The sequence below is a fragment of the Mustela putorius genome, unplaced genomic scaffold (assembly GCF_011764305.1).
Source record: "Mustela putorius furo isolate JIRA1106 unplaced genomic scaffold, ASM1176430v1.1 tig00000832_pilon_pilon_pilon, whole genome shotgun sequence".
NCBI lineage: Eukaryota > Metazoa > Chordata > Mammalia > Carnivora > Mustelidae > Mustela > Mustela putorius.
The window spans coordinates 379315-399781 of record NW_025421491.1 but is presented as its reverse complement, the minus strand read 5'-3'; the positions used below and the strand labels follow the sequence as shown (position 1 = coordinate 399781).

The window sequence follows — 20467 nt, the reverse complement described above, 5'->3', positions numbered from 1 at the left end:
ATATATATATATATATATATATATAATGGAATACTATGCAGCCATCAAAAGAAATGAAATCCTGCCATTTGCAATGACGTGGATGGAACTAGAGGGTATTATGCTTAGTGAAATAAGTCAATAGGAGAAAGACAATTGTCATATGATCTCCTTGATATGAGGAAGTGGAGAGGCAACGTGGGAGGTTTGGGGGTAGTAAAAGAATAAATGAAACAAGATGGGATCGGGAGGGAGACAAACCATAAGAGACTCTTAATCTCACAAAACAAACTGAGGGTTGCTGGGGGGAGGGGGGTTGGTTGGGAGAGGGTGGTGGGGTTATGGACATTGGGGAGGGCATGTGCTATGGTGAGTGCTATGAAGTGTGCAAACCTGGCGATTCACAGACCAGTAGTCCTGGGGCTAGTAATACATTATATGTTTATTTTTTTAAAATTAAAAAAAATTTTTTTTAAAGGACGCATACCATGGAGTATTGGCTTTCTCCCACTGTCAAGGACTATTTCTGCAGCTTCTCCAAAACTGCTGCTGAAGATATTATCAGTGTTGAATGTCTTTTATGAGGACACGAACCCGGTGATGATTTCCCGTCAGGTCTTACAGGACTGCTGGAAATTCTGCTTCTCTGAAAGACAGGAAGCCGACAGACATCCTCTTATGATCATCTCTGTGCCTGTTGTAAAGAGGGGTCAGCAAATACTAGTTGACTGAATGTATGAAAATGTTCCCTTTTCTAAATACAAAAAGTACGAAACATCCTCTCCCCCTCTTCCTCAGAGGCGGGAAAGCTGACGGTGAGATTGAATGCTCAATGAGAATAATTCAGGGTTTAGTGTATTTCTTTTCCTTCTCTTTCGAAAGGATTTTTAACATTCCCATATGAGTAGCCTTAACGTTTAAAATACACATACATTTTGGAAATTGACAGGATATAAACAACAAATAAAATATTGAGGGACTATCTGTCCTCCCTCTTTACCTGCCCTGAACAGACGGAGGGAAAGACCCACAGGTAAGGAGGGGGAAGTGAGTTGACCGCACTTGCGAAGGCCTGCCGGAACCTGGAACTGTACCAAGCCTTTGGTACCAACTCACTGGTGGCTATATTTATCCCCGTTTTATTGACTGGAGAATTAGAATCAGAGCGTTTTATAGAACTCGTAAGTGGGGGAGCCAGATGAGAACCCATTCGCTCATTCATTCATTCATTCAGTGTATTTTTACTGAGTGCATGAAAGGTACTCGGCGTGGTTCCAGACGCCACGCGCTGTTCCAGCCCCTGAGGACCCCGCAGTAAACAAAAAGCCCAAACCCCGGGTCCCTTCCCCTACGGAGCTCCCGAGGGGAGGGTGCGAGGGGAGTGGTAAGAGGCGGCTCGATCAACGTCAGTAGAGGAACGAGTCGGGGCTCCGCCCCCGGCCCGCGCCCGGGCTGTCCACCAGCTGCCGGAGGCCGGCGCTCAGCGCGCGCACCCCCGTCGCGCACTCCAGCCACCCCGCGGGGAGAAAGTCCCGCGGATCGCCCTGGTGTCGTCTCCCGGCGGAGTCTGCGGTCCGCCCCGGGGCCCACCGCCCGCTCCGCCCGCCCGCGCCCGCCGCCAAGGCCGGGGCCGCCCGCAGCGCGTATCCGGGCCGTGGGCGCCCCAGCCGGAGGCGGAACGGCGGGGGCGCAGGCGGCGGCCCGGAGCCGAGCACCCCTGCGGGCAGCGGCGAAGCGACCTTGCCGAGGTAAAGGGCTGACGGGGTCGGGGCGTGGGGACAGCTAGGGCGCCTGACCTCTCGGCAAACGCCGCCTCCCCGCGCCCGCTTCCCGGAATCCCCCGCAGGCTCCGAGCCTCCCGCGGACTCCGCCTCCGCCCGCGCGGCTCCCTCCCCGCTGGGCTCCCGCCCTCCCGCTCCCCACACTCCCTCCGCCCCCCACACTCCCCCCGACCCCCGTCCCCCGCCTCCCCCGCCCTCCCCCGGCCGCAGGGCGGGGCGGCCCGGGCGTCCTCCGCTGTCCCCGGCTGTCCCCCGCGTGCTCCGCTCCTCGCCGCCCCGGGAGCTCTCGGTCTTTGCACCCGGTCCCGCGCCCCCTCACCCCCGTTCCCACCAGCGATGCCCCGGACACCCGGGCACCGGCGGCTGCGAGATGTGAGCCGCCACGAGTGTGAGAGTCAAATGCCTCAAGATCCCCTGGGCCTTGCAAAACGGGGCTACCGGCTCGGGGTCGGGGTCCGCGGCCGGCCCTCCGCGGGAACGCCCGGAGTTCACCAGCCTTGGCGGGCGTGCGGAGAGGGTCCCCAAGGGGCGACGGCGGCTGGGGTGTCCGGCGCCCTTCCAGACGCCTCGCTAGGAGGCAGAGGGGCGAGTTGAGGGGAGAGGGCAGGGAGACCGAAGAGCGGCCCTGCTCCCGGGCCGGGGCACGAGGGGAACCGGGTGCCAGTCGAGGCTGGAGTTTCCACCCGGAGAAATCAGCCTGTTCAAAGCTGTCACCAGTTCCATCCATCGGCAGGCGTAGGTGGTGAGCGGTGGCTTTATTGAACAACGCTAGGAATCCCAGGTCATTTTTTTTCTATTTATTTATTTATTTTTAAGATTTTATTTATCCATTTGACAGAGAGAGAAAGAGAGCACAAGCAGGGGGAGCGGCAGGCAGAGAGATAAGGGGAAGCAGGCTCCCCAGGGAGCAGGGAGCCGCAGTCGGGGTTCGATCTCAAGAACCTGGGATCATGACCTGAGCTCAGCAGGGGCTGCGCCGCCCAGGCGCCCCTCATTTCTTTCTTTTAGTATTTGTCTGACTTCCTTGCATTTGTTTGGGAGGAGGTCTAGAAGATAGTGTAACAGGCCAGAGGGGTCCGATCTGAGCCCGCTGTGCGGGGACGTGCAGAGCCGCGCTCTGGGAACCTGGAGTCGGGCCCCGCTCCGCCGGCGTCCTACTCACTGAGCCTGGGGGCTGCGACGCCCAGGCCGTCCCCTGTCCCACACCTTGGCACGGTTTCTAAGTACCCGCCACTTGCAGTTCAGGTTTGGGGAACCAAATGGGCGGAAGCGGAGGTCACACCAAAATCTGCACTAAAGAAAACATCTTTTAAACTCTCCTAGCGGTATGGGCTTCCTTGATAAGGTTTGACCTGTTTGTTCCAGGAAAAGGCTTGAACTTTTAAGTTCTCTTGTTCACAAGCTGGCTTTCCACTTTAAAACATCAAAAAATCTGCCTGGCTCTTTTATTCTTACCCATATTTCCTCTGAAGTTCTTCATGTATTTATTGAAAAGTTAAAATCTCCCTGAAATTTGGTTCCTGTGATTTGACAAATGGTAATTAGTCTAAAAAAAAAAAAATTAGAGGGACGCTTGAGTGGCTCACTAGGTTAAGCATCTACCTTCAGCTCAGGTCAAGATCCCCGAGTCCTGGGATCAAATCCCACTCTCCCACTTGTGCTCTAACCCCCTCTCATTCTGACAAATAAATAAATAAATAAAATCTTAAAACAAAATTAGAACCACATCCCGGGAGATAGTATTAGGAGTAAAACGTTTATTAAAATATATATTTCATCCCTCCCACTTGCGCTCAGAGCTGAACTAACTCATTTTCCTGTTACATTTATAAACCTTCAAATGATTGAAGAACATGGCCTCTATCTTCTTTGACTCTCCGTCATCATATGTCACCAAAACTACAATGTCATGGAGTCTAAGACGCACTTGTATATTATGTAATCAAGTGAGAAAAACACACATTCTGATTTCAGAGCTGTTTGGATGTAAGAAAGAAATGTGCGGTTTATAATCTGTAAAATGTAATCTGAGCAGAAGCAGAGCCTGACAGTATTTTCCCTGAGGATTCTTCATTCCTGAGAGTGAAACTGATTGGTATGCAATTCTGGGGCGCCTGGGTGGCTCAGTCCTTAAGTGTCTGCCTTCCGCTCAGATCCTGATCCCAGGGTGCTGGGATCCAGCCCCATATGGGGCTGCCTGCTCAGCGGGGAGCCTGCTTCTCTCTCTCCCACTCCCCTTGCTGTGTTCCTGCTGTCACTCTCTCTCTCTCTGTCAAATAAATAAATTTTTAAAAATCTTTAAAAAAATAATTCAAGAAGTATAAAGGAAAACCAGTTCTTTGAGAGAGCTGGAGAGCTGAAGTGAGAGTCCAGAAATTGACTGAGAATTCAAGAGGAGGGAGGAAGAAAAAGGGAGAGGTGGGAGTAGTTGAGAGCCACTAAACGTTTTCTCCAGAGCAGGCAGGAAAATGAGGACACTTAGTTTCCCCGTAAGCCCGGGGACACGGGAGAGAGAATCTTAAGCATTGTCTTTGTCTTGCTGTTTTAATTTTGAGGGTTTTTTCTTTAATATAGTTAAAATTTGGGGCCCCTGGTGGCTCTGTGGGTTGAGCATCTAAGTCTTGGTTTCAGGTCAGGTCCTAATCTCAGGGTCGTGAGATCAAGCCTCATCTGGGGCTTCAAGCTCAGCACAGACTCTCCATGGGATTCTCTCCCTCTTCCTCTCCCTGGGGCCCGCCCTCCCTCTCTCTCAAATAAATAAATAACATCTTTAAATATACTTAAAATTTGAGTTGTACCTGACCACCAGAAACTATACCAGTAAGTCAACAACGATTGTAAAAAGCCTAATACACAGGAAAGAAGATAACAGTGCCTTGACTGTACTTGACCTTCTAGTTCTTTGAGAGAGGAGCAGTGGTCAGAGGACGTGAGATGGGGAAAGTCAGCTGGGCGAGTGGGAGCAGCAAAAGCCAGTGCCAGAATCCGGAGAACCAGCCAGAGGCCCAGTGGTGGACTCTCTCTTACCTCTCCTCCAGAGACAATGAACAGAATCTTCCAGGAAAAAGCAGGGCTGGGGTAGCCTGACATCTCTCTCTCCCTTGACTGAGCTCACCTGATCCCAGGGCCAGTCCTGTGGGCTCAGGAAACAGCCCAGTCCTTACAGAACAAGCTGGAAACAGGTGTGGAAGTTAAGGAGACAAGGAGGTTAATATTTCACTGCTGTATCACAGTAACAGAAGACAAAGCCACCTAAGTGCCAGCAAGGTGACTGGAAGTGGTGGGGGAGGGGAGTGGTAAGAAGGGGGAAAAAAACCAACATAGCTTGCCAAGAGTCTTACTACAAAATTACTATTACTCCTGGGTTAGGAGAAAATTTCTTCCAATAGCCTTATATTCTACAACCTGATAAAAATATGACTTCAAAAGGATAAACTCAGAGACTATAATATTTTAAACTGGGCTGGAATGGGAGATCGCAGACTTTAGGGGATAAATTGAGCATCATGGAAACATGATCACAGAAGTCAGAAGTATGAATAGATACTGCAGAAAGTAAAAGCATTTTTAATAGAGGAAAGGCTTGATTCAAGTCAGTGAATGCTAATGAAAAGAAAGATCAAGTCAGTTAGTAAGACTCTGATGTGGAAGATAAAGCATGACCAAGCATTTGGATAACTGGGGTTCCTGATGTAGGAAACCCACAAATGGGATTAAAAAAGCATATAAAGATAAGAGAAATTTTCTTGAAATGACGAAAAAAATGGTCTGTAGGCCAAAAGAACATTTTCCGGGAAATTGCCACCTTCCAGGAAATTTCCATATGGGAATGCCCAGCACCAAGAGGTCGAAAGCATTTAAAAATTAAAAAAAAAAAAAAAAAAGAATTATTTAGGAATCCAAAAAGAAGTAAACAAAAGAGGGGCGAACAAAGTCAAGCTGACCTCAGACTGTCTACCGAGAGTATGGGGTTGCTAAGAAGTGTTCTGAATGGAGGACACTGTCCCCAGGAAGACATTTTATCCAGCTAAGACGTCATTCGAGGTAAAAGTCAATTGGCAGGTCTTCTCAAATATGAAAGAGCCAAAGGAATTCAAGACCCAGTGAGCCCTCTTTGGGGAAAAAACTGCTGGATTAGAAGAATCCAGTGAATTAGCAAAGTAAGAGTTAAAATAAAAGAATAAAAATAATGATAATAAAAAATAAATAAATAAATAAATAAATAAAATTGAAAAAAGGAATGAAAAAATAAAGAAAGAACCCAAGCATAGAGAACTCATGCTTGAAAGGAGTGTTCGTGGGTATTTATCTAAATGTGGAATTAATACCAAACAGCTTTGACAATTGTAGGTAGAATAAAAGGTGATTGTTCTATCAGTTTAGACACAAAAAAACAATAAAGGAAAAAAAGATATAAGGAGGTAGGGAGGAAAATGGGAGGAAAAGGGGAATAGTAAAGTTCTCTAGTTTGAAAGCCTGGGTCAATAAATATGGTTTAACGCAAAAGATGCTGTGAACATATAAAACCCCAACCTTCCGAATTTCTTCCGTAACTTTTTTTTTTAAACATTAGTGGACTATCTTAGAAAGTTATTCTTTCCTAAAGAGAAAAATAATTCAAATTGCAACAATTCCTTTGGTCTTTCCTTCAGACTTTTTTCCCCCAAGTACAGTTAAATTTAGACGGAAGTGCTGTGTGTGTGTACGTATGTGTGTGTATACTCATGCATAGAAAGATCTCTGGGATTATGTTCACCTGTAAATAATGGAAATATCTGGATGCTGGAATTTGTACTTTTATACATTCTTAATTTTTCTAATGAGCACACGAAAGAAGTGCTACAGAAGCAAGACAGACATTTGAAACATCAACTGGAAACAAACATGCTGCGATATTAGCAATGGTTGATGCTGGGTGGTAGAAATAGGATGCTTGTTACTTGCTTCTTTCTACTTTTTCCCTAATTTCCAGGGGAAAAAATTACGTAATCGCATTTGTGCAGTATTTCCAAATCTAATCCATTCATTACTCATTGACGACCAATGCTATGCCAGGCATCAGGCCAGATGGAAGGAAAAACCCTTATGTTCTCCACCAGGGGACCAGGAGGCTCCTTGAGGGCTGGCTGGCTGGCTATTTAAGAGGAGCTGGAATTCAGGGAAGAGTCTCTTCACCCCACAATGTCCACTTGAGTGGGGCCCTGAAAACCAGCCGTGTTGAGAGGTCAGAGGCTAGGGTCGCTCCCAGAGGAATGGAGGGGAGAGCCAGAGCAGGGTGAGGGACAGCCTGAGCTGGGCACCTGTGCAGGGCAGTGGCTCCTGGGAAAACTTCGAAGGCTGAGGACAACCTTGAATTCAACCCAAGGCGCTTGATGCCTTGTTAGGTGATAACAAGCTGCAGATTGTGGGGAGCCCAGAGCAAAACAAATGCAGGACCCCTATGTTTACAGAGCAAGAAGTACCACTGAAGGCCTTAAACTATAAAGCTTTTTCTTTTCTCTCATTGTCTCTGTCTCTCAACTTGTGGCTTTTGTATTTACTGTTTGATGTCTTCCTGAATTAAAAAAAAAAATTACATTATTAGCAGGAATTTTCCCATTCGACTTTATACTGTGCAAAGCCAGATCTAAGAGCATTTCATTCCCATGGGGAATCATTGAATTACACAATTGGCATCTTACAGGGTACCTCGAGGGTACCTCGAACTAGCTGGTAGGAGCGAACGCAGGCCAGACTCAGGAAGGAGAAGAGGGGTCCCCCCAGGCACACAGCCCCAGAAGCATTCCCTCATGCCGGGGGTACGGTCCCGGCCAGTGCAGCTCCCCGCAGGTGCCCAGTGCCACCCCACCCCTTGCGACTCTGGGCACACATGCACTGGGGCCTGAGGAATGCTGGGATCCCCCTCCTGCTAGATACCCCACCCCGCAGGTCCGGGACGGATTCTGGAGAAGCTCAGCCCCAAATCCCTCCCACTGGAGGACCTTCTATCTCAACCCACCACATAGAAGCAATGTCCGAAGGTCTTTAAACCCCTACCCATGGACATGCTAGGTACCTGGATCAAGGCTGACCTCGATGCTCACCCCTACTGGTCCAGCTAGCTGCACCCCCCCAGGGGGGTTACTGCCAGCCTGGAGGGGGAGCAACTGCCACTCGGGCGATGTGACGTAGCTGCACCACCACACCAAGTGCATCAGCGGTCCCCAGGGTAGAGGGAGAGGCCAGCCATGGGCCTGGGACCACCTCCAGCGGGGGCAGGGGGGCGAGACCAAGTGTGAGCTGAGGCTACCAGCTCCCCGTGTGTCCCGCTGTCCCATCAGACTTCACTAACAAAACCCAAGTTCAAAGACAAAATGACTAAGAATTTCAGGACAGCCTCGGGAGAGCAGTAAAACAAGTGTGGATCCCTTCCACCTGGGGGACCCAGGACGCGAGGTGGGGGAAGGAGCGAAGCCAGCCCTGGCTGGCTACAGAGAAGAGACGGACAATAGCTTTGCTTTAGGAAAGCTGATTGGTAGTCAGGGAGGGTTTCCAGGCGCCTCATTAAACAACTGCGGGCAGGATGCCAAGAGACAGGAAATTAGATTTTCCAAACAACCAGGAATCTCATTACTGGACATTAGGCTGGAATTGGGGTATGGGTCATCAGAAACAAAGAAGGGGAGGAGACATCCCCTGGCCCACAGAGGATGAGGGACTTTTAATTGTGTAGTTGTGTGTGGGTGTCCGCTGTGGAAGAAACCAAGTGTTCTGTAGAACAAAGGTGAAGATTTTACCACCATCAAGAAAAGACAAAGGGGTGGGGGTGCCTGGGTGGCTCAGTGGGTTAAGCCTCTGCCTTCGGCTCAGGTCATGATCTCAGGGTCCTGGGATCAAGCCCCAAATCGGGCTCTCTGCCCAGCGGGGAGCCTGCTTCCTCCTCTCTCCGTGCCTGCCTCTCTGCCTACTTGTGATCTGTCAAATAAATAAAATCTTTAAAAAAAAAAAAAAAAAAAAAGACAAGAAAGAGGGGCAAGGGGCCACAGGGCAGATGGTCAGTGCAAGGTAGTGTCACCACCACCCCCCTCCCCGCCCGTGGCATTCTATACTCTAGGTGCGCCCAGCATCTTAGGGAATGTCCATACCCGTGCAGACCCTCCGCCGGCAGTGAGGGTGGGAGATCGCGTCACACATCACAGTGCTCTCTGTAGACCTTCGAAATGGGCACGATATGGCGGGATAGCTGGAGGCAGAGGAGCCTGGGTATGTCTTCAGCAGGGATGGCAGTTTTAACCTGGAATCTCTTGGATTCCTCCAGGACAGTACCTTGGGTGGGACGTGATACCCTGGCAGTCCAGAGGACATTTTAAATTTGTTTTGAACTTCAACTCAAGTCTGGTGTTCTGTGGTCCTTATTCAGTTCCAACTTGGGGCCTGATGCTGCTACAGTGTTGGGGGGTGGGGGGAGAGAATACCCAGAATTGGTAAAGCCCAGTTGCTTGGGTAGAGGCAAAAGCCCTGAGGCAGAAAAGGAACACGATCCATTGCCTGGGGCGGGGTGGAGGGGAGTGTTTCCATAAAACTCACGAAGAATTTCTTTCCATGGAACGATTTCAGACTATGACTCAAAAGGCAAATGCCAAGGAAGCTTTAAATCTGAAAACATAATGATTTTTTCTTTTTTAAGCCAGGATGAGGGACATGGGTCAACCTAGGTCGTGATCCCAAGTTCCTGGGATCAACTCCCCCATCAGGCTCCTTGCTCAGCTCTGCTTCTCCCTCTGCCTGCTACTCCCTCTGTTTGTGCTCTCTCTCTATCTCCCTGACAAATAAATAAGTAAAATATTTTTAAAGGAAAGAATCAGTTTTCTGATTCATATTTTTTAAACTTACAAATAAAATAAAAAATAAATAAGGCCGACATGAGCAAATCAAAGGGCAAGGTGACAACAGAGGGGAAAGATGTGATTTGTATCAAAGACAAAGGGCCAGTTTAGCTCATAATTAAAAGTTCTGACAAACAAACCGATAAGAAAAAAAGCTACAACTCAGTAGAAAAATGAGCAAAGATAGAGTTAACAAGAAAGAAAATGCAAATACCTCTTACGTGTATAAAAAATGGATACTCAACTCAGAATAAGAGAAATGCAAATTTATATTCGTCTGAAGATCATTTTTATTTATGAATCTGATTTGAAAAAGTCCGGGGGTGGGGCGTATGAGTGGCTCAATTGTTAATAGTCTGCCTTCAGCTCAGGTCATGATCCCAGGATCCTGGGATCGAGCCCCACATCAGGCTTTCTGCTTAGCGGGGAGCCTGCTTCTCCCTCTTCCTCTGCCTGCCACTTGCCCTGCTCATGCTCTGTCTGTCTCTGAAATAAATAAGTAAATAACTTTAAAAAGAATAAAGTAAGTAACAAGTCTAAGAACTTGATGAAGCCTCCCTGAAGAGCTTGTGGCCAAAGGAAAAATTGTCACACATCACAGGTGGCTGTGTACGTCACACAGCCACCAGGGCAAGAGGGTGGCCGTTTCTATTTGAATTACGAGTGCAGCGCCCCTCTGGGTCAGGTGTCCATCATCGACGCCCCCAGACCCAGCCTCCCCACATTCACCCCTTACTTTGTCCTGCGATCCTGTCTTGCACAGGCACAGTCACCAGCACCCTGGTCCTTCCGACTGGAATCAGCCAGGGATGAGCCCCAAGTAAGAGGACGGAAGAAAGACCGTGAGGGCTACTCACCCTCCCATCACATGCCGCCCCCCTGCACTACTATCACATTGGATTCCCGCAGGATTTTCTACTACCAGATTCTAGCACCTTCCATTTGCGCCCCAGCCCAGGAGGGTCACAGCCCCGCAGCTGTTAGCTCCAGGTACTACTTTCTTCCTTACTGTTTGCCTACATCCTGCTCACGCATTTGTAACTGATTAAAGTCTTTGTCCAATGTCCTCATTCGAATATCTTTTTCCTGCTGAGACCCTGAGCGGCATCACCTTTTGCCTGCCATCCTACTCCTGGGAAGTTTTCCTACACTTAGACTCGCACACATGTGGAAGGACACGTGTCCAAGATAATCTGTTGCAGAAAAGACCGGGAGCAACTCAGACATCTCTCGTGGAGCCTAATTCCCTCCATGGTAGTGTGTCCATAAACTGGACAGCTTAACTGGTTTAAAAAAAAAAGAAAGAAAGAAAAAAAAAAAAAGAAATTCTCTTGAGTGCTGATGTAGAAAGATCTCCCAACTATGTATCTTCAAGTAGAAAAAGCAGAAGTAGGACAAGGATTGTACATCCCATCTCTTGTGTTAAAAAAAAAGGGGGAGGGAGAAATAATATATATTTGATTTTGCTGGTGCATAGAGATATTCTGAAGGACTCACCAGAGAATGAATAAAAGTAGTTTTCTGAAGGAAGCAAGACCCTTTGCTATTTACTTCTGTGTGTTTCTGGAAACAGATAATCCCATCGCCTATTCCAAAGTTAAATTTAAAACCTGTCCCTGGGGGCCTCTGGGTGGCTTAGTTGGTAAAGCGTCTGCCTTGGACTCAGCTCTCAATCCCTGACTCCTGGGATTGAGCCCCACCTCCGGCTCCTTGCCCAATGGGAAGCCTGCTTTTCCCTCTCTGCCCTGCTGGTGCTCGCGCTCGCTCCATCTCTCTCTCAAATAAATAAATAAAATCTTCAAAATAAAAATAAATAGATAAAACTTCTCCCTGGTAGACCAGGAATTGGTACCAGGTCCAGCTCCCAGGAGGGCAGTGGAAGCCTGGACGCGGAAACCCTCGCTGTCCTGTTTTTGTCCATCTTGATCTTTGTCATTTAATTCCATTCTTCAGCGTGGGGAATCACCTAATGCTGATTTCCTTTCAGATGTGAACGTAAAGAAAAGAGTCAATAACCAAGATGCTTTGGAGCCAGAATGCTTCCCCACTTAGATCACGGAATCTGTGTCTCGTGGGTGAGTGTTAACTTTTGTCGGAGCTCTTGTAGGAGCAAGCCAGCCAAGTCACCATGCCCCGGAGCCCTGCTGGGCAGTAGCAAATGGATGTCCCCGACCAGGGGCCCAGCATCAGCCTGTCCAATGCCAAGAGCCAGATGGAACATAGACAGGAAGCCTGGATTCAGGGTCTTGAGTTTCCACCCTACTATTCATTTTAGGAAAAGAAACAAGAATGACTCCGTAATGATGGAGAGTACCCTCCTAGGCACTTTGAAGAGGAATTCCTCTTAATCCCCTCGTTCTAATCCGGGGCGGAGTTTCTCGCTCTACTCCCCTACGGAGGACAAGGCCAAACCCCCTTATCTCCTCTCGGTCACCAGACTGAAAAGTCAGCCTTGAACTTTGGTTTCTGGGCTTCATTTATTCTTGACTTTTTTCCCTATAGTCCAATGCTGCTCTTTCTCTACCTTTCTTTTGATTCTATTTCAGTGTCACTGTGTCATCTCTTCTAGAGCTTACCTGTAGGGGATCCATGAGGGGGACACTTCTCCCCTGTGCAGAGCTGCCCTTGCCTGTAACCTCTCCTGCAAGTCACTGTGACAGCCAGAAAGCAATGGAGAATCCCCAGCTCCCATCACTGGCAATTTTCTTCCTATGCCACCCTTGACAAGTCTTAACCTTCAAACTGTATCAGCTGACAACATGCACATTCGTATTCTGAGACTTCTTCCAGACACATAGCTAGCTGTGTCTCAGCACTCTCTCCCAACCCATCAGCCCTGTTATTCGCAGCAATTCCCAGACAGATCTTATTTTGGATTCACTCAGGTTGAAACCGTTGAACCGTGACCCACCGATAGCAACATCGATCTTCCAAGAACCATTTGCTTGAGGATATTTTTTTTAAGCACAAGGAAGTCTCAATCCAGGGTTAAGACATGTGTCCAGGGGTGGACTTTAACCCACATGTGACTCAGTGGGTTAAAGCCTCTGCCTTCAGCTCAGGTCATGATCCCAGAGTCCTGAGATTGAGCCCCCATCTGGCTCTCTGCTCTGCGGGAGCCTGCATCTCCCTTTCTCTGTGCCTGCCTCTCTGCCTACTTGTGATCTCTCTGTCAAAGAAAGAAATAAAACAAAAATTAATTAATTAGTTAATTAATTAAAAAAAAAAAGACATGTCCAAAAGAATGCCAGACTCAGCGCTAGAATTACACATTGAGCCTGCAGAGAGTGTTTTTGCTTGTCTAATTTTTTTCTTCTTCTTCCTAGTGTGTATCAGCCTCCTGTCTGGTGTGTTATCTTCGCTGCCTGGTAAGAGATTTTCTTGGCTTGACTGAATTTTGTGGAAGGGTCAGGGTACTGGGGCGACTATCCAGAAGTTTAAAATGTGGGGAATTTGATCTCTGATCCCAGATCTGTTGCCCACGTGGTTTGTATCGCTTTTCTTTGATTTTCTCAAATACTCTTTTCTTTCCTCTGTCAAAGGGGCAAAAATTAGCCAGATTTGTACATTTGTCCCTCAAAACACTTATAAGAAATTAATGCACCCCCCCAAAAAAAGAGAGAGAGAGAGAGGGAGAGAGAGAACACCAGAAGTCATTTTAAAACTCCTTAAAAGAATATGCAATTTCAAGCCCCTTAATCGAAGAACAAGGAGGTCCAGACCATGTCAAACAGGAAATGATCCGAATAATTTCCCCTTCATTTCGTTCTTCCACATGCCGTCTGGTACCTGGTGCCCGATAAAGGAAAATAATTGTTTTAAACCAAACATCTTGCCTACATCTATAAATCTGTCCATATAATGTCACTGTGCATTGACTCTGTGTCCAAGCTTGGGCTGAGCACAGGAGAGGAAGGGTTTCCAGCCAAGAAGCAAAGTCCTAAGTCTGAACCACAGGCAACTTAGAGGATCATAAAAATTGAATTTGGAAAAAAAAGACTTGAATTTTTTTTTTTTATTAACCTATAATGTATTATTTGCCCCAGGGGAACAGTTCTGTGAATCATCAGGCTTACACATTTCACAGCACTCACCATAGCACATACCCTCCCCAGTGTCCATAACACATAACACCTCCCTCTCCCTACCCGCTGCACCCCGAAAAGACTTAAATTTAAACGGAATTTGACCAGTGTAGCTTTCAAGTCTCTCTTGCTACCGCCTCATCCCAGCTGCGAAACACTATATAACCCATCTGCTCGGTTTCACAGTCTGTAGAATGGGTCTCTTCCTGGCACCGACTTTAGCATTTTTGCTCAGATTAAGTGCCTGGAAAGGGCCAGTCTGAGCGCTCATTGTCTGTCCCTTACTTCCGTAACTGGAGAGTAAGTGCGATGGGAAGTTCAGAGGAGGGAAAGTAGGCAGTGTGCCGAGCCGCTTAGGGGGACTACAGGAGGCACTGGAGTTGAGTTGAGAGAATTAGGTGGACACGGATCCTTGCCCTAATGACGTGTTGCTCATGAATTAGTTATGTTACTTCATTTCTCATGTCTCACACTAAAACTGTGTCCTTCCGGTGTTCCCAAGACCATGTGGGCTCCAGATCCCAAGGGACAGATTGGACAACCTTGGGTTCCAGATTTCAGCGTTTCTTTTTTTTTTTCCTCCTGTTTCCTCTAGATTTGTCAGACAAATCTTGCACTTTCAAGGTGACATTACACAATTTCCGGGTCATCTTATCTTGGGAATTGAAAAACCGTTCGATTGTACCAGATCGCTATACATTACAGTACACGGTTATAAGGTTGGTTTAGCATTTCATTTTTTCCTTGCTAAATACATTCTCTTTATATTAACTGGGGGATGGGGATGGGGAAGGGTCGTGATCTTTCTTGTGTTAGAACTCTCTCTCTGAGTTCAGAGCTCTCAAAGTCCAAGTCCGCTTTTAATTAAATTGAGTACTTTAACAGTTTCAAACTGGTTTTGACAAAACTTGTATTTATAATCATCTCTACAGGTCAGAGCCGCAGAAGCAAAATAATCACTGTGTATGGTTTTCACAATTATTTCTCTAACTCATTGGACAGTCAATGAATAAATGAATACGCTGTTTTCTGAGGACAGGAGTCCAAAGACCTGGCGACCGTATTGATATTGGGTTCATGTTTCTTTACTCGGGGAACCGTGTGGCACATCAGAAAGCTGTCTGGCCCAGACCAGGAGAGGCCCAGGTCTACAGTCTGGCTTGATCACTGATGGGCCGTCATCTTGGGGCACAGAGCTCAGCTTCTCTGAGCCGAGTGTCCAAAGATGAATAACATAATGGAAAGAGCCCTCAATGGCTCTCTTCTTCCGATGTCTGATGTCACCCTTCTAAGTGGTTGCTTTGATCCAGTCGCCCCTCCCAGTGTTCTTTTGTTTGCTCTTTATTTGGCTAACAGCTGTTACTACCCCTCACTGACCCAGTAGAAGGCCTCTTGCAAGTCTCTCTGCTGCCTGCCAAAGTCTTAGTTTCTCTCTGCGTTAGGCGGTCACGTGTGCCACCCACTTACCTTTCTGAAGCTCAAGAAATCAGATGTCTCTGCTGTCCCTACATAGCACGGGCTGACTTGGGACTGGACCATGTGATCCTCGGAGGGTTTCAGGGAGGACGCTCGTGATTGTTGTGTGGGCAAGGGACATCTGGGGCCCCTCCCACAACAGCATAAGGGTTTGCTCATTCATTCATCCAGCAAATATTTACTGAGTATCTCCTGCATGCCAGGGGTTGAACCGTGAACCCAAGTCCTTGACCTCCTAAGGCCTAGAGCAGATACTCTGAAAGTAGGCATGGATTTCAATCAACAAATAAAGACATAATGTGGTAGGTGCTGGTAAACAGTGTGCAGAAAAATAAACACGGGCGAGAGGGATTAGGAGAGAATGGGTGGACACTGTGGGGTAAGGTGTATTTCCATTTTAAATAAGGTGGTTAAGGAAGACGACTTGATACAGTGATACTTGGGCAGAGCCATAACACAGCGAAGAAGCTGGGCGTACAGTTAGTGGGTTCTTATCACATAAACACTGAAATTCTCCTTTTGTCCTTTATTTTCCTTTCAAAGTAGACCAGATGGTGTGAAGATTGTGGAGCACTGTTCAAATATCACAGCATCATTCTGTGACCTAACGGATGTGTGGGAGGTCCTGCCCGAGACATACGCCGTCATGGTTGACGGGTTCAGAGGGAACACGACGCTGGTCACGTGCTTCACCGATTTCTTCCTGGCAGCAGAGAGTGAGTAGATCTCCCTTTATCATCTCCGTCATCATCAATATTTGCTTCGATCGTGAAGCAGAAAGGTCGGCAAAGCGTGGCTCAGACTCAGGGCATGCCTGACCCTGGCACTTTTCCTAGCTCTGGAACTGTGAAGTATTTACTTGGCCTCTCCGAGCTTCAGTTTTTGTAGCCCAAAAGTGGGATGATGATCCATACTTTGGAGAGGATTCCTCTGTGCCCGAGTGAGGCAGGCATCCTGGCAGCAATGGCCGCTACTTTCTAGTATATTTCAGAACCCGACGGGAAGTAGAGTGAGGTCCGGATGGCCTGTGTCTGAGCTGTCTCAACTCTTTGGGCCAATGTGTTCCTTAATACTGCAACCTCTCCCCCAGATCATAACCCAGTAGCTCTTACCTACACCAGTGCCCGGTCTCAGAGAAGACCAAGAGTGGGTCTGCCTCTCTCTTCTTCCCCTGTGACTGCAGTCAGCTCCCTATGGCGCTTGCCTTAACAGTCGCAGGGTCAGTGGTCCTCAGCCAGACTCCAGCATTTCCTCAGTGTCCTACTGTGCAACCAGTTTCCAAGAGAAAGATTCGATTCCAGCTCCCTATTAAAGGCTGTGTGGGTGTGCACTCACGCATACATGCTTACCAAAGGGAAAACGACCGAATCCACACAGTCACAAACATCCTGAATGGGCAATTCACTGGAATAGTGCGTGTATGTTTATGTGTGTGTAGAAATATACATATCTGTGTGTATAAAAAAAAAAAAAAAGAAAAGAAAAGAAAGAAAAGCACAGGAGCACCTGGGTGGCTCAGTGGGTTAAGCCTCTGCCTTCGGCTCAGGTCATGATCTCAGGGTCCTGGGATCGAGCCACGCATCGGGCTCTCTGCACTTAGCAGAACAGAAGCAACCACGAAAATTCACAATGAGTATCGGGGTCATCCAGCTTTCTGTAAAAGGCCAAGAAAGAAATACTTCAGACTTTACGGGTCACACATCATACACTGTATCACCAATTCTTCTTTCACTGTTTTACAACCCTTTCAGAACTAAAAACACCCTGAGCTGGCAGGCTGTACAGAAACCCAATCCACAAGCCTTTTGGCCAGCCCTCAATGGGGATAAATAGGCATTAATATGTTTATGAGATGAGTTAAGTGCAATATATTCCATGCAAAACTGCGGGTAAGAATGATTTAATTTTAGTTTAGATGCGTGTGTGTGTCTACACTAGTTCAGTTTATATACATATACACAGTAGACACACAGTAGACAAACAATGATTAACCACATTCAGGGACAGTTGTCTACTGTGTTTTCTGCTATTTCTGCAACAGTTGGATATTATTACAATACGAAAAGAAGTCATTTGTACTTTCGTGTTTAGAATACAGCCTGAAAATCAGGAAAGACTGATTTCCATCCCCAAACCTGCCCTCCATTTCTCCATTAAGCAAATCACATCACTGTTATTGTTCTCAGTTTTTCACCAATAAAACAAAGACATGGGGCGCCTGGGTGGCTCAGAGGGTTAAGCCTCTGCCTTTGGCTCAGGTCATGACCCCAGGGGCCAGGGGTCCAGCTCCGCATTGGGCTCTCTGCTCAGCAGGAAGGTTGCTTCTCCCTTTCTCTCTGCCTGCCTCTCTTGTGATCTCTCTCTCTCTGTCAAATAAGTAAATAAAATCTAAAAAAATAAAAATAAAATAAAACAAAGACAACCCATGCCTCAACGAGGACCCTAGGCAGGCTAAAGAAAAGATAGCTGTCAAGAAATCAGGTTATGTTACAGCACTGGGAACAGTACGGTTAGATATTGGGATTTGTTTCTGATTTTGTTTTCTGAACAGTATCTTTGGAGCCACCAGAGTTTGATATTGTTAACTTTACCGACCACATTAACGTCAATGTGAATTTTCCACCCGTCCTTCCCAAGATACTAGAAGAACTATTACAGTTTCACCTATCACTTATCATCGAAGAACAGTCAGGGGAGATTGTCAAGAAGGTAAGTGGTCAAAAAGTTCTGAGTTGGCCATGAATATGTTTTTCTTTAAAAAAAAAGACATTTGTAATGACTAGAACAATGAAGGGTAAAGAGGCTAAGGCAATGGGGTCTGGCTTAAGAGAAGAAGTCTCCATAGTCCATTCATTGTGGAAATATGTTGACTTAGCCTAGTGGTGTGGTCTTCCTTCGAAGAATAAATCGCACACACATCAGGGGACACACAGGAAAGAGAAAGGAGTGTGGTGTAGACCAAGAGAACAGACTAATTTCAGTACAAACTGGGGCAAAATTCTAAATGGAGGAATGAATGAAAGTGGCCTCTGCTTGAGCAACTTACATGGGCATAGCCCTTTGCCAAGTGTAAACCCTTGTACATGACACCAACCTGCAGGATACAGGGGCACATGCTTTTCAGAGGGCACCAGAAGTCAAAGGTCCTGAGGTACTAGAGCGGACCCAGTGGATTTGAGAAACAGCGGGGAGCTGGAATAGAGTGACCAAGACAGGAAAATAGAAGGAGGTGAGGTCATGGAGACAATGGGGCTCAGATCTTGTGGGGCTTCAGAGTGTCATGAAGATGCTGGAGGACCCGAGGCTTTTCCAGGGTTATCCTGCCTGGTGTATTGAGAGTAGATCATAGGGGCCAAAGGTAGAATTTGGAAGATCAGTTAAGAGGAAGTAGCAAATTATACAATTATAATTTTCCCTTTAATATCGACTTGGATTATAATCAACACCCTAATCCTTTGATTAGGAGAAGGGTACAAAAATAACAGAGGGAAGAAATAAGCTTATGTAGCTCAGAGACTGTATCAAGTTTCTTTAAAGCTCATAATCCAGTTACATTTAATTTATATTCAACCCATGAGCTATTAATTCTGTTTGAGATTATTATTTCTAAAATAAGAGTGCCATGCTTATTAGGATATTGACAACACTGTAAGGGGGAAATGGTGGTGGTTCGCATCTTCTTCATTAAAGAAATAGTCTTTGGACTAAATTAGATCAAGAAAAAAAGAGGCTCCTGGTGGAAGCCAGGTGACAGCTGGTGGTGGCTTGGACTTCTCCGCAGTAAAGAGAAGTGGTCAAATTCTGCATATGTATTGCAAGTGGAGCTGACAGTATTTTTGCATGGGTTGGATGTGCGGTATGGTGAAGAAAAAGACAGGAGCACCTGGATAGATGGAGCTTCCATTCATTAAAATAGGGTAGATTATGGACAGAGGAGGTAGATGGTTGGATCTCAAGAGCTTGGAATTGTATATGTCCATTTTGAGATGCCCACAAGGCATCCAGGAGGAGATATTGAGCAGGAGTTGAAGGCTCCAAGTCTGGAGTTCAGGAGAGAGCTTCTAGCTGGAGAGATGTCCACAGGAGTCTTTAGTTTCTTGGTGTGTATTAATACCTTGAGAAGAGACAAAATCATCCAGAGGCGGATATGCAGAGAGAAGATGTCCAAAGTCAGAGTCCCAGAGGACTCAAAAATGTAGAGATCTAGCAATTGAGGAAACAGCAAACTCTTTTGCTGGGAAGGAGCAACCAGCAGTGTAGGAGGAGAAGTAGGTGAGAGTGATGTCCTGGTGGCTGAGAGAAGAAAGTTCTGGAAGGAGAAAGTAATCTACTGGGTCAAATGCTATAAATAGGACACATTAGAGGAAGACTATGGATTGATGATTGGATTTCGCCGCATGGAAGTCCCGGTGACCTTGATAAGAGTGACTTCGGTGGAATGTTGGGGTGAGGATCTGGTAGGAATAGATTCCAGAAAGAGAAGGGAGTGAGAAATTGGAGAAAGTGAGGTGAGCTAATTCTTCTAAGGAGTTTTTCTATCAAGAGAAGAAGAGATACTCTGTGATGGAAATTGGGGTCAAGGGAGGAACACTTTAAAATGGAAGAAGTTACAGGACGTTCATGTGCAGATGGAATGTCCCAGGGGACTGGCAGAGCGACATTGTAGAGGAGATGAGGATCAATGAGCACAAGAAGGGGTTGGCCTTGGCTTGGAGCGGGACTGGGCATCCAAAGCACGGTGGGACAAAATAGTCAGGCTCAGGGGCATGTCTGCCTGCTTAGGGAAACAGGAAGCAAGTATCTCACACTTCATCAAGATCACATAATGGCAACACCAGGTGTGGGACCTAGATCTTCTCAGCTACGGTTGGCTATTCCTCTTCCAGGAAGTTTCTACTTCTCTCCCCCTTTTCTTCTTCATTGCTTGTTGGCCATGCATGGGATTTTAGTTCTTTAAGGCTCACCCACTCTTTCTTTCTTTCTCTCTTCCTTTCTTTCTTTTCTTATTTCTTCCTCCTTCTAAGCAGAAACTTGCAAAAGAACATTACTACAGAAGGCCATATTTGAACTGCTGGAAATCCTAATTCATAGAACTGCTAGTATTTTGAAAACTGTAAAACTTTACACAGAAGTTGTTTTTTCTTGGAAGAACAACCTTCGTATCATCTCTTTAATTCCAAAATGAAACAGAACTACGTGAGAAGGACGAGGCAAGGTGTTTTAAGGGAAAAGATAAGAAATTAAACAGCACCCACAGATCTGCCACAGACAAGCTGTGTGG

At 46.8% G+C, this 20467-nt stretch overlaps 1 protein-coding gene across 6 annotated transcripts in view; it reads left to right on the top strand.

Annotated features, from left to right (window-relative positions):
* The first annotated feature begins 1407 nt into the window (after nucleotides 1-1407).
* Nucleotides 1408-20467, top strand: part of IFNAR2 (interferon alpha and beta receptor subunit 2) — a 31755-nt gene continuing 12695 nt past the window's right edge. For 2 of the 6 annotated variants that reach the window (XM_045085142.1, XM_045085147.1), the window contains exons 1-7: nucleotides 1409-1727; nucleotides 10389-10615; nucleotides 11613-11700; nucleotides 12952-12993; nucleotides 14306-14429; nucleotides 15730-15902; nucleotides 17738-17895. In XM_045085142.1, the coding sequence (XP_044941077.1) occupies nucleotides 11646-11700; nucleotides 12952-12993; nucleotides 14306-14429; nucleotides 15730-15902; nucleotides 17738-17895 (552 nt within the window). In that variant the 5' untranslated portion in view covers nucleotides 1409-1727; nucleotides 10389-10615; nucleotides 11613-11645. Of the gene's footprint in view, nucleotides 1728-3394; nucleotides 3856-10388; nucleotides 10616-11612; nucleotides 11701-12951; nucleotides 12994-14305; nucleotides 14430-15729; nucleotides 15903-17737; nucleotides 17896-20467 lie in introns of those variants that run through there. The other 4 variants (XM_045085145.1, XM_045085146.1, XM_045085144.1 and 1 more) reach the window with 4 other exon arrangements.